This window comes from Molothrus aeneus, chromosome 24 (assembly GCF_037042795.1).
Source record: "Molothrus aeneus isolate 106 chromosome 24, BPBGC_Maene_1.0, whole genome shotgun sequence".
Taxonomy (NCBI): Eukaryota; Metazoa; Chordata; class Aves; order Passeriformes; family Icteridae; genus Molothrus; species Molothrus aeneus.
Window position 1 is genome coordinate 3,019,053 of NC_089669.1, and position 13,489 is coordinate 3,032,541.

The following is a 13,489-nucleotide window of genomic DNA, read 5'->3' on the forward strand; positions in this document are numbered from 1 at the left end:
CGCGAGGGGAAGCGGCGGCCCGGACCCCGCTAAAATGGAGGCACGGAGGCCTCAGGGGGTGTAGGGGTTCCTTCCCCTCCCCAACCCCCTGCCCGGAGCCCATGGGGCGGCTGTAGGGTGAGCAGGGCGCTGAGGGGAACGCGGGGGTCCCGGGGGCTGAGGAGGCCGAGGGGGGGCGGGAGGCGGTGCCGGCGGGAGGGGCCTGGGGCGGCGGGAGCGTCCGTGAATTTTTATCTCTTCCCGCGAAATTCTGAGATAATTTCGATTGTCCCGCCTGGACAAGGGAAACTTCGGGGTGGTTTAATTATGAGCCCTATCGAGAAAGATGGATGGGGAATGATCCCAAAGGCCTGGAGTGATAGGAGAAGGGGGAATGGCTGCAGGCTCGCACCAGGATTTTGGGAATAAATCGGGATTTTGGGAATAAATCCTTCCCTGGGATGAAATTCCCAGAGAATCCGTGGCTGCCCCATCCCTGGAAGCAGGTTGGAAAAACCTGGGATTGTGGATTGTCACTGCCCGTGGAATGAGATAAATTTTTAGGTTTTTTCCATCCCAAACCGCTCTGGAATTCCATTTTTTCCAGGATTTCACCCCATAAACGCGAGCTGAGGGATTAATCCCACAATTTTTTTGGTTTTATTGGGTTAAACTGCCTCGACTATTGTGGATAAACCTCAAGAAAACCATTTGTTTCCTTTTAAAATAAAAATAGCCACAAATCAGGAACATTCAAGGTGGTGGAAGCGTTTCCTTATCCCAAATTCCTGCGGGGATTTAGGGACATTTGCAGGGAAATTCGCTTTTTTTGTCATTTTAATGGATCACTTTTGGTTTTCCTCCCGGCTTTCGCAACATTTCACAACCCAGGGAACAGTTGCACAATGTTTTTTTTCGATTTGTTATTTTTTATTTACCCGAGGTTTTGGTGGCATTTTGGGGCAAAATTCCCAAAATTTGCCCAGATTTCCAAATGCATCGTGCCGGCCACAAAACTGAGGTACAAATCAGAATTTTAAAAGTTTATTTTTAATTAAAAGGGTTAAATTTAAGGTATGAAACCGCCCAGGGATTGATGAGGACAAACTTAATTAATTTATCAGTGACCTCATGATTGCATCAGTGCCTGTTTAAATCCTCCCCTTCAGGGCTGTTTTACCTAAAATTCCCTAAAATCTCAACTTTATTTTCAATATTTTACTTTATTTGAAAGGTGAAAAAAATTGCTGTTACCTGAACCCAACCCCTGCTGTGTGTTCTACTTTAAATGGAATTTAAAGGCGAATTTTTTCATTCAATTTAGTCTTTAATAAAAGCCATCAAAGCTTGAATAAATTTTAATTTGACTTTTCAGCCACTTGAGAGTTTTAGTTTTAAAAAAGCTGCGGTTTCTTGGGGGTTTTTGGTGACTCAGAAAGGAATTTTCAGTCATAAAAAAGGCATTTTTTTAGTCATAAAAGGGGCAAATGAGTCTTTCCCCCGGCTGGGGTGAAATTTTGGAGTGGAAAATTTGCTCAGCTCATGACTCGGGGGTGATTCACGATTTCCTCTCGAGATTTTTCAGCACCTAAAAATCCCCGGAAATCCCTTTCTGGACGGGGGTTGGGAGGTGAAATCCCAATTTAGGGAGTGAAATGATCCCAAATTTGGGATTGGAATTATCCCAAATTTCTGAGCCGGCCGAGCACAAAATTCCATTATTTTTTTAGGAATTTCCACCACGTGGGAGCTTTTCAATGGGGCTATGCACCTAAATTTTATTCCATTTTCTCCTGGAAATATTTTAAAACTCGTGAACAAAACCTTAATTAAGGTTAAAAATTAATAAAATCAATTTCTGAATAAATACGAATATTAATGAGAAGCAAACTACCTAAAAAAAATCATTTCCCTGCAAAACCCGGAGGTTTCGAGTGATAAAATCAGCGCTGAAAAGGTTAAAATTCGCCGCCCTCAGCCCTGAATTTCTTTCCAGGAAAAGGGGAGGGAGATAAAATCCGAATTTTTTTCCCTTTTTTCGCGCTGATTTTCAGCCCAGCCGTTATCGGCCGCTTTCGGTCCCTCCCCGTGTCCCTCCCTCGGGCGAGGTTTGAAAAAAGCGAATTTTAGAAAAAAAAAAAAAAACCAAAAAACTCCCGGAGCATCCTCGGGAATTATCCCGCAGCAAAATCCCGGGAAAATAATCCCAGGATATTCCTGCCAGGCGCAAAAAGTCAAGGTCGGTAAATCCAGCTCATTTTAAAGTTGTTTGTGTTCAATATTTTCATTTTTTCCCCTCAGAAATCGGTTAAAAATTTAGGGAAATAGGAACTGTGAAGGGATCAAAGCTGTTATAATTTGAATTATTCCAGTTCACTGTCGATGCGCTTCACAAATTTAAATATTTATTAAGTTTGTATCAACACTGTCCAGCTCATTTTAAAGTTGTTTGTGTTCAATATTTTGGGTTTTTTCCCTCAGAAATCGGTTAAAATTTAGAGAAATATTAACTGGTGAAGGGAGTGAGTCTGTTATAATTTGAATTATTCCAGTTCACTGTCGATGTTCCTCACAAATTTAAATATTTACTAAGTTTGAGTCTACCCTGTCCAGCTCATTTTCAAGTTGTTTGAGGTCAATATTTTGGGGTTTTTCCCTCATGAATTTATTAAAATTCAGCAAAATATGAACCGGGAAGGGATTAAAGCTGTTATAATCTGAATTATTCCAAGTCACTCTTAATGCTCCTCACAAATTTAAATATTTATTAAGTTTGTATCAACCCTGTCCAGCTCATTTTAAAGTTGCTTGTGGTCAATATTTTGGGTTTTTTCCCTCAGAAATCGGTTAAAATTTAGAGAAATATTAACTGGTGAAGGGAGTGAGTCTGTTATAATTTGAATTATTCCAGTTCACTGTCAATGCTCTTCACAAATTTAAATATTTATTACGTTTGAGTCTACCCTGTCCAGCTCATTTTAAAGTTGTTTGTGTTCAATATTTTCATTTTTTTCCCCTCAGAAATCGGTTAAAAATTTAGGGAAATATGAACTGTGAAGGGATCAAAGCTGTTATAATTTGAATTATTCCAGTTCACTGTCGATGCTCTTCATAAATTTAAATATTTACTAAGTTTTAGTCTAGCCTGTCCAGCTCATTTTAAAGTTGTTTGTGGTCAATATTTTGTTTTTTCCCCTCAGAAATCGATTAAAATTTAGGGAAATATGAACTGGAAGGGATTAAAGCTGTTGTAATTTGAATTATTCCAAGTCACTGTTAATGCTCCTCACAAATTTAAATATTTATTAAGTTTGAATCAACCCTGTCCAGCTCATTTTAAAGTTGTTTGTGGTCAATATTTTGGGTTTTTTTCCCCTCAGAAATCGGTTAAAATTTAAGGAAATTTGAACTTGGGAAGGGATTAAAGCTGTTATAATTTGAATTATTCCAGGTCACTTTCTGTGCATTTCATAAACTTAAATATTTAATACATTTGAATCTACCCTGTCCAGCTCATTTTAAAGTTGTTTGTGTTCAATATTTTCATTTTTTTCCCTCAGAAATCGATTAAAATTTAGGAAAATATGAACTGGGGAAGGGATTGAAGCTGTTATAATTTGAATTATAATCTAGAAATTTGAATATTTGATGTGCTTGACCCAACTCTTCCCAAATATTTTTTCCTTCCTTATAATCTAGAAATTTGAATATTTGATGTGCTTGACCCAACTCTTCCCAAATATTTTTTCCTTCCTTATAATCTAGAAATTTGAATGATAATCTAGAAATTTGAATATTTGATGTGCTTGACCCAACTCTTCCCAAATATTTTTTCCTTCCTTATAATCTAGAAATTTGAATTATAATCTAGAAATTTGAATATTTGATGTGCTTGACCCAACTCTTCCCAAATATTTTTTCCTTCCTTATAATCTAGAAATTTGAATATTTGATGTGCTTGACCCAACTCTTCCCAAATATTTTTTCCTTCCTTATAATCTAGAAATTTGAATATTTGATGTGCTTGACCCAACTCTTCCCAAATATTTTTTCCTTCCTTATAATCTAGAAATTTGAATTATAATCTAGAAATTTGAATATTTGATGTGCTTGAACCAACTCTTCCCAAATATTTTTCCTTTCTTTTTATTTTTCTTTTTTTTTTTTTTTTTTTCCCCTTTTTCCCCACCTTCCCCCGGAGCAGCACAAAGTGGGAGAGACCCCGGGCCAGGATTAAAAATACAATTTTAGGGCCGATTTTAAACCCCAAATCCATTTCCAGGTTGGTGCTTGAACAGCTCCTCACTGCCAGGATGAGCTTCCCAAATTCCACCCAACCTCCAGGAGCTGGGAATTCCTGCAGGATCACCCTGGGCCAAGCCAATCAGGTAATTCTCGATTAATTATCAGCTAATTACCCCTCACTCCCATCATTTATCTGTGTTATTTCCTTCTCGGAACAGCCATTTTTTTACGAAATCTAAATATATTTAAATCTGGAGAATCTGTGGGTGTGTTTTGGGGCTGGTTCCAGGTTCGATCCCAGAATTCCAGGAGATCCCTGCCGTGTTTTCCAGGTGGTTCCCAAGCTGCCCCTGCTGAGGATCCTGCAGGCCGCGGGCGCCCAGGGCGACTCCTTCACGCTCAAAGAGGTGGGGGCACCTCCCCGGCCTGGCCCTGGCCCGGGCGGGATTTGGGGTTTGGGCTTTGGGGTTTGGGGTTTGGGGTGGGGTTCGCTCCTTCATGCCCTGGGAATTGTCCCGGTTTACCTGTGGGGACGCTTTGGAGACACTGGGGGAGCACTTCTGGGTCCCATTTTAGGGCCACTTCAGGGTCACTTTTGGAGCGCTTCAACGTCACTTTGAGGACACTTTGGGGTCACTTTTTAGGGGCACTTTGGGGTCACTTTTTAGGGGCACTTTGGGGTCACTTTTTGGGACACTTCAGGGTCACTTTTGGAGCGCTTCAACGTCACTTTGAGGACACTTTGGGGTCACTTTTTAGGGGCACTTTGGGGTCATTTTTTGGGGCACTTCAGGGTCACCTTGGGAGCACTTCAAGGTCACTTTTGGAGCACTTCAAGCTCACTTTGAGGACACTTTGGGGTCACTTTTTAGGGGCACTTTGGGGTCACTTTTTGGGGCACTTCAGGGTCATCTTGAGGGTACTTTTGGGGCACCTCAAGGTCACTTTTTGGGATCACTTTGAGGGCATTTTTTGGGGGCACTTCAAGGTCACTTTGAGGACACTTTGGGGTCACTTTTTAGGGGCACTTCAGGGTCACCTTGAGGGCACTTCAAGGTCACTTTGAGGACACTTTGGGGTCAATTTTTGGGGCACTTCAGGGTCATCTTGAGGGTACTTTAGGGGCACTTTTGGAGCACTTCAAGGTCACTTTTTGGGGTCACTTCAGGATCACTTTGAGGGCATTTTTTGGGGGCACTTCAGGGTCACTTTGGGGTCACTTTTTAGGGGCACTTCAGGGTCACTTTTTGGGGCACTTCAGGGTCATCTTGAGGGTATTTTAGGGGCACTTCAAAGTCACTTTTTGGGGTCACTTCAGGATCACTTTGAGGGCATTTTTTGGGGGCACTTTAAGGTTACTTTGAGGACACTTTGGGGTCACTTTTTAGGGGCACTTTGAAGTCACTTGGGGCACTTCAAGGTCACTTTGAGGGCATTTTTTGGGGGCACTTCAGGATCACTTTGAGGGCATTTTTTGGGGGCGCTTCAGGGTCACTTTGAGGACACTTTGGGGTCACTTTTTAGGGGCACTTTGGGGTCACTTTTGGAGCACTTCAAGGTCGCTTTTTGGGGGCATTTCAAGGTCACATTGAGGACACTTTGGGGTCACTTTTTAGAGGTAACTTTGAGGGCATTTTTGGGGGCACTTAAGGGTCACTTTGAGGTCACTTTTTGGGGCACTTCAGGGTCATCTTGAGGGTACTTTAGGGGCACTTTTGGGGCACCTCAAGGTCACTTTTTGGGATCACTTTGAGGACACTTTGGGGTCACTTTTTAGGGGCACTTCAGGGTCACTTTTTGGGGTACTTCAGGGTCACCTTGAGGGCCCTTCAAGGTCACTTTTGGAGCACTTCAAGGTCACTTTGAGGACACTTTGGGGTCACTTTTTAGAGGTAACTTAGAAGTCACTTTTTGGGGCACTTCAGGGTCATCTTGAGGGTACTTTAGGGGCACTTTTGGAGCACTTCAAGGTCACTTTTTGGGGTCACTTCAGGATCACTTTGAGGGCATTTTTTGGGGGCACTTTGGGGTCACTTTTTAGGGGCACTTTGAGGTCACTTTTTGGGGCACTTCAGGGTCATCTTGAGGGTACTTTAGGGGCACTTCAAAGTCACTTTTTGGGGTCACTTCAGGATCACTTTGAGGGCTTTTTTTGGGGGCACTTCAGGGTCACTTTGAGGACACTTTGGGGTCACTTTTTAGGGGCACTTTGGAGTCACTTTGGGGCACTTCAAGGTCACTTTGAGGGCATTTTTTGGGGGCACTTCAGGATCACTTTGAGGGCATTTTTGGGGGGCACTTAAGGGTCACTTTGAGGAGACACTTTGGGGTCACTTTTTAGGGGCACTTTGGGGTCACTTTTTGGGGCACTTCCGGGTCATCTTGAGGGCACTTTAGGGGCACTTTTGGGGCACTTCAAAGTCACTTTTTGGGGGCACTTCAAGGTCACTTTGAGGACACTTTGGGGTCACTTTTTGTGGTCACTTCAGGATCACTTTGAGGGCATTTTTGGGGGCACTTAAGGGTCACTTTTTAGGGGTACTTTGGGGTCACTTTTTGGGGCACCTCAGGGTCATTTTGAGGGTACTTTAGGGTCATTTTGGGTTATTTTGGGGACACTTCAGGGCCACTTCAGGATCACTGTGGGGTCACTTCAGGGTCACTTTGAGGACACTTCAGGGTCAGTTTTTGGAGACACTTTAGGCACATTTGAGGTCACTTTTTGAGGACGCTTCAGGGGCAGTTTTTGGGAACGCTGGGGTCACTGTGGGGACACTTCAGGGTCAGTTTTTGGGAACACTTCAGGGTCACTTTTGGAGAAACCTTAGCCCCGTTTTGCACTGGGGATAGCCCCATTTTGAACTGGGATAACCCCATTTTGAACTGGGGATAGCCCCATTTTGAACTGGGATTTTTGAACCAGGACATTTCCATCCTCCTCACCAACCATCACCAACCCCAAACCTTTGCTCCAACACAACCCCCCCCATATCTACCACCCCAAAATCCCCTCTAATCCCCTCCCAGCATCCCAAACACCAGGGAGTGAGTTCCCAGCAGTGTCCTGTCCCCACAGGTGATGCATTTCCTGGGCCAGTACATCATGGCCCGGCAGCTCTACGACAAGAGGCAGCAGCACCTGGTGCACTGTGGGGGAGATCAGCTGGGAGAGCTGCTGGGACTGCAGAGCTTCTCTGTCAAGGACCCCAGGTAGGGGAAAAAAAACACAAAAAACATTTTTAGCAGGAAAAGCTAAAAAAAAAAAAAATTTCTCTGGAAAAATCTGAAAAAATTCACATTTTTAGCTGGAAAAGCTGAAAAAAATTCACATTTTTATCTTGAAAAGCTGCCTGGTTTTAGGTGGAAAATATGAAAAAAAATACCCATTTTTTAGCTGGAAAAGCTGAAAAAAATTCACATTTTTATCTCGAAAAGCTGCCTGGTTTTAGGTGGAAAATATGAAAAAAATACCCATTTTTTAGCTGGAAAAGCTGAAAAAAATTCACATTTTTATCTTGAAAAGCTGCCCGTTTTTAGGTGGAAAATATGAAAAAAATACCCATTTTTTAGCTGGAAAAGCTGAAAAAAATTCACATTTTTATCTTGAAAACCTGCCCGTTTTTAGCTGGAAAATATGAAAAAAAATACCCATTTTTTAGCTGGAAAAGCTGAAAAAAATTCACATTTTTATCTTGAAAAGCTGCCCGTTTTTAGGTGGAAAATATGAAAAAAAATACCCATTTTTTAGCTGGAAAAGCTGAAAAAAATTCACATTTTTATCTTGAAAAGCTGCCCGTTTTTAGGTGGAAAATATGAAAAAAAATACCCATTTTTTAGCTGGAAAAGCTGAAAAAAATTCACATTTTTATCTTGAAAAGCTGCCCGTTTTTAGCTGGAAAATATGAAAAAAAATACCCATTTTTTAGCTGGAAAAGCTGAAAAAAAAAGTTGCCATTTTAATTCAGAAAATCTGAAAAAAATTTGCCATTTTTTTAAAAACCTCACTGTTTTTTTGAGATCTCTCTAGGAAAAAAAAATTCTCTGGTTTTTGGGATCTCTAGGGAAAATTCCCTGTGGGGTTTTTGGGGCTTTCTAGGGAAAACACCTCAGTGGTTTTGGGGTGTCTAGGGAAAAAATTCTCTGTTTTTTGGGATCTTTAGGAACAGTTCTTTGTGGGATTTTTGGGAACTCTCTAGGAAAAAAATTCTCTGGTTTTTGGGGTCTCTAGGGAAAAAATTCTCTGTTTTTTGGGATCTTTAGGAACAGTTCTTTGTGGGATTTTGGGAACTTTCTAGGAATAAAATTCTCTGGTTTTTGGGATCTCTCGGGAAAAATTCCCTGTGGTTTCTGGGATCCTTCTAGGAAAACAAAAAAATCTTTTTTTGGGGTCTCTCTAGTAAAAATCCCCCTGTTTTTTGAGGTCTCTAGAAGAAAATCCTCTGTGATTTCTGGGATCTGTAGGAAAACCAAACTCCCTAAGAATTTTAAGGATCAAATCCATAAAAGCACCAAATGGGTTTGGGGTTTCTGGGCTCCCTGTGGCCACTAAAGGGGATTTTTGGCCCTCCCCAGCCCCGTGTACGAGATGCTGAAGAGGAACCTGAGCCCTGCTGCCCTCCCAGGTAGGTTGGTCCCGTTCCATAAATGTTGCTCTGACCTGGTAAGTACCAAAAAAAATGAACAAAAATCCAGGAAAATGCCAAATCCTGGGGCTGCAGGAGGAATAAACTTCTCTGAAAAACGTTGCCAAGCGAATCTCTCGGAGTTTGTGTCTTTTCTGTGTGCCAGGAGCTGTTTGAGTGGTGCCCAAAAAAAAACCCCAAATTTGAATCCTGAAATCTCCTCCTTGACTGGAATCCAGCTTTTGAGATTTTTTTTTCAGCTTCAGAGCTGCAATTTCTTGCTCTCACCTCATTTTATATTTTGATCATCTCTAAGAGTGCTAAAAATTCTGCAAGGCTTTAACCTTGAACCTCGCAGCTTCCCCAGCTCATGAGAGGAATTCAATTTCAACTCCATCAGAATGGAAATTTATTCTCAAATTATTCTGAGCTGGAGTGACTTCCTTGAAACCAGTTCTTGGTGTAGGACTGGGGAAAAAAATCAAAAAATTGGCAGAGCTGTGGAATTTTGTGCCACGTTTCCAATTTTTTAAACAGATAAAATGGATTTAATCCACAGCTCTGGAATTTTGTGCCACATCTTCAATTTTTTAAACAGATAAAATGGATTTAGAAAGGATTTAATCTACAGCTGTGGACTTTAGTGCCATATCTTCAATTTTTAAACAGATAAAATGGATTTAATCCACAGCTCTGGAATTTTGTGCCACATTTCCAATTTTTTAAACAGATAAAATGGATTTAATCCACAGCTCTGGAATTTTGTGCCACATCTTCAATTTTTTAAACAGATAAAATGGATTTAATCCACAGCTGTGGAATTTTGTGTCACATTTCCCATTTTTAAACAGGTAAAATGGATTTAATCCACAGCTGTGGAATTTTGTGTCACATTTCCCATTTTTAAACAGATAAAATGGATTTAATCCACAGCTGTGGAATTTTGTGTCACATTTCCCATTTTTAAACAGATAAAATGGATTTGATCCACAGCTCTGGAATTTTGTGTCACATTTCCCATTTTTAAACAGATAAAATGGATTTAATTCACAGCTCTGGAATTTTGTGCCACATTTCCCATTTTTTAAACAGATAAAATGGATTTGATCCACAGCTCTGGAATTTTGTGCCACATTTCCCATTTTTTAAAAAAAGACAAAATTGATTTAAACCTTCAGGAGGGCTCAGGCACGTGTGGAAAACTTAAAAATGAAATTAAATTAAAATTAGAAACGTGGCCATTTCTGCCTTGGATTTTTTACAGGAGATTCTTCTAGAAAATAAATCCAAATTAAAAAAACCACAGAAATCTTTTGAATTCTCTTTGGACGTTTTAGCTGTAGGAGCATTGTGTGAGTGCTGCTGCCTCCTCCCAGAGCGAGCTGTGTGTGTGCAGAGCTGAGCTCGCTGCCTTTCCCGCCAGCCCTGGCCTCACCTTAGGCCTGGCTCAGGAGAAGCCGTTCCTGGGCTCAGTTAGACCTGGCTGTGTGTGAGTGTGACCCAAACCAGGCAGGCTTGGCCGAGCAGCCTGGCTGTGCGTGCACAGGGAGGAGCCTCGGGCTCTTCTCCTTCCCTTCCCTCCCCTTTTCCTTTCTTTCCCCTCCCATTTTCCTTCCTTTCCTTCCCATTTTCCTTCCTTTCCCTCCCCTTTTCCTTCCTCTTCCCTCCCATTTTCCTTCTTTTTCCCTCCCCTTTTCCTTCCTTTCCTTCCCATTTTCCTTCCTTTCCTTCCCTTCCCATTTTCCTTCCTTTCCCTCCCCTTTTCCTTCCTCTTCCCTCCCCTTTTCCTTCCTTTTCCCTCCCCTTTTCCTTCCTTTTCCCTCCCCTTTTCCTTCCTTTCCCTCCCCTTTTCCTTCTTTCTTTTCCCTCCCCTTTTCCTTCTTTTCCCTCCCCTTTTCCTTCTTTTCCCTCCCCTTCTCCTTCCTTTCCCTCCCCTTTTCCTTCCTTTTCCCTCCCGTTTTCCTTCCTTTTCCCTCCCCTTTTCCTTCCTTTCCCTCCCCTTTTCCTTCCCTTCCCTCCCATTTTCCTTCCTTTCCCTCCCCTTTTCCTTCTTTCTCTTCCCTCCCATTTTCCTTCCTTTCCCTCCCATTTTCCTTCTTTTCCCTCCCCTTTTCCTTCCTTTTCCCTCCTCTTTTCCTTCCTTTTCCCTCCCCTTTTCCTTCCTTTTCCCTCCTCTTTTCCTTCCTTTTCCCTCCCATTTTCCTTCTTTTTCCCTCCCATTTTCCTTCTTTTTCCCTCCCATTTTCCTTCTTTTTCCCTCCCATTTTCCTTCTTTTTCCCTCCCCTTTTCCTTCTTTTTCCCTCCCATTTTCCTTCCTTTTCCCTCCCATTTTCCTTCCTTTTCCCTCCCCTTTTCCTTCTTTTTCCCTCCCATTTTCCTTCCTTTTCCCTCCCATTTTCCTTCTTTCTCCCCTATTTTCCTTCCTTTCCCACCCATTTTCCTTCCTTTCCCAGCTCTTTGCTTTTTTCCAGCCCAGCACAGGAATGACTGGATTTGTTTAATTTTCCTCCTCTTGTCTAATTTTTCTCCCTTCCTTTTCTAATTCCCCCCTTTTGTTTAATTTCTCCCCTTTCTTGTCTAATTTCCCCCTTCCTGCCTCATTTTTCTCCTTGTCAATTTTTCCCCCTTTCTTTTATTATTTCCCCCCTTTTATAATTTTCCACCCCCTTTCTTTTCTGATTTTCACCCCTTTCTTTTTGGAATTTCCCCCCTTTTCTTTTCTAATTCTTTTCCCCCTTTTCTTTTCTAATTTCCTCCTTTTCTTTTCTAATTTCCCCCTTTTCTTTTCTAATTCCCCCCTTTTCTTTTCCAATTCCCCCTTTTCTAATTTCCCCCTTTTCTTTTCTAACTCTTTCCCCCTTTTCTAATTTTTTCCTCTTTTCTAATTTCCCTCCTTTCCTTGGCCACTTTCCCAATTTCCTGCCCACTTTTCCCAAGTCTGACTCCCCCAGGCTGCATTTAGGAATCCCTCACTTCAGGCTGGTTTTTATGGAATTTTCCAGCCCCTGGAGTATTTCCACTCCCTGAAAATCAGATTTTGGAAAGGTTTCTCCCTGTTCCCGTCTCCCTGCAGAGCCCAGGCTCCTGTTTTCCGTCAGGAATTAAACCCCAACAGCTGGAAGGAGGAAAAAACCAGGAATTTCTGAATTTTCCTCCATTTTAAGGCCATTTTTAGGTGGAATTTTCTGCCATTTTCGGATCTTCCCAATCCAGGTGTGATTCCTGGTGGGATTCAGCCTCATCCAAAGGGAGTTTTCTGTTCCATGGAAAGGGGAGCAGGCAGGAGCCAGCCTGGCATCTTTTGTTCTCTCTGCTCAAAGCCAGGCTCAGAAGGATCCCTGTTAATTGGATTCTTGTTAATTTAGCTCAGCCTTTTAATTAACTCTTGGGACCAGCTGGATCCAGCTGTGTCCAGCCCTGTGCATGGAATTTTCCTTTCTTTGCTTTTTATCCTCCTGCCCAAACCTTTCAAGAAGAGCAAGAAATCCTCAGAAATTCCCCCCAAAAAAATCCTGTTCACCTTCCAGGTGGGATTCCCTGGCAAGCCAAGCAGGGAACTGAACAAAAATGGGATTTTTTTGGGGATGGATCTGTCATATTTTGACATTTCCCCCATGGGATTTCTTGCTGGGACACTCACGGAGCTTTCAGAATAAATTTTCCTGTTTTTCCACTTTTTATTCTCTCGTTTTGAAGATCCTCAGGTGGAAAAGCAGCTCCTTGCAAAACGTGGGTGGTTCCAGCTGAAATGGGACTGGGGGAAATTCTCTGGATGTACAGAAGAGCCTTGGAAACTCCAGGGAAAATCCCACAAAGCTGTGGTGGTTTTAGGCAACCTCAGGAGCAATTCCAAATCCAAAAGAAAAAGAATAACTTTTCCCTTTGGGAAGAATATTCTGAATATTTGGCTGTAGGAGTAAGAATTAACTTTTGCCTTTGGGAAGAATATTCTGAATATTTGGCTGTAGGAGTAAGAATAACTTTTCCCTTTGGGAAGAATATTCTGAATATTTGGCTGTAGCAAAAAAAAAAAAAAATTTCCCTTTGGGATGAATATCCTGAATTTGGGATGGCTATAGCAAAAGGAATAATATTTCCCTTTGGAAGAATATTCTGAATTTGGCTATAGCAAAAGGATTAATATTTCCTTTTGGGGAGAATATTCTGAATTTGGCTATAGCAGACAGAATCACTTTTCCCTTTGGGAAGAATATTCTGAATTTGGCTATAGCAGACAGAATCATTTTTCCCTTTGGGAAGAATATTGTGAATTTGGCTATAGCAGGTAGAATCACTTTTCCCTTTGGGAAGAATATTCTGAATTTGGCTATAGCAGACAGAATCACTTTTCCCTTTGGGAAGAATATTCTGAATTTGGCTATAGCAGACAGAATCACTTTTCCCTTTGGGAAGAATATTCTGAATTTGGCTATAGCAGGTAGAATCACTTTTCCCTTTGGAAGAATATTCTGAATTTGGCTATAGCAGGTAGAATCACTTTTCCCTTTGGAAGAATATTCTGAATTTGGCTATAGCAGGTAGAATCACTTTTCCCTTTGGAAGAATATTCTGAATTTGGCTATAGCAGGTAGAATCACTTTTCCCTTTGGAAGAATATTCTGAATTTCCCCCAGCTGCCTCT

The 13,489-nt window shown here is 41.7% G+C and overlaps 1 protein-coding gene across 1 annotated transcript in view; it reads left to right on the forward strand.

The window, feature by feature from the left end:
- MDM4 (MDM4 regulator of p53) overlaps positions 1-13,489 on the forward strand; it is a 20,266-nt gene continuing 6,777 nt past the window's right edge. Inside the window, exons 1-5 of the mRNA XM_066565257.1 lie at positions 1-117; positions 4,262-4,367; positions 4,557-4,631; positions 7,301-7,434; positions 8,797-8,846. Of these exons, the coding sequence (XP_066421354.1) occupies positions 4,293-4,367; positions 4,557-4,631; positions 7,301-7,434; positions 8,797-8,846 (334 nt within the window). The 5' untranslated portion in view covers positions 1-117; positions 4,262-4,292. The remainder of the gene's footprint in view (positions 118-4,261; positions 4,368-4,556; positions 4,632-7,300; positions 7,435-8,796; positions 8,847-13,489) is intronic.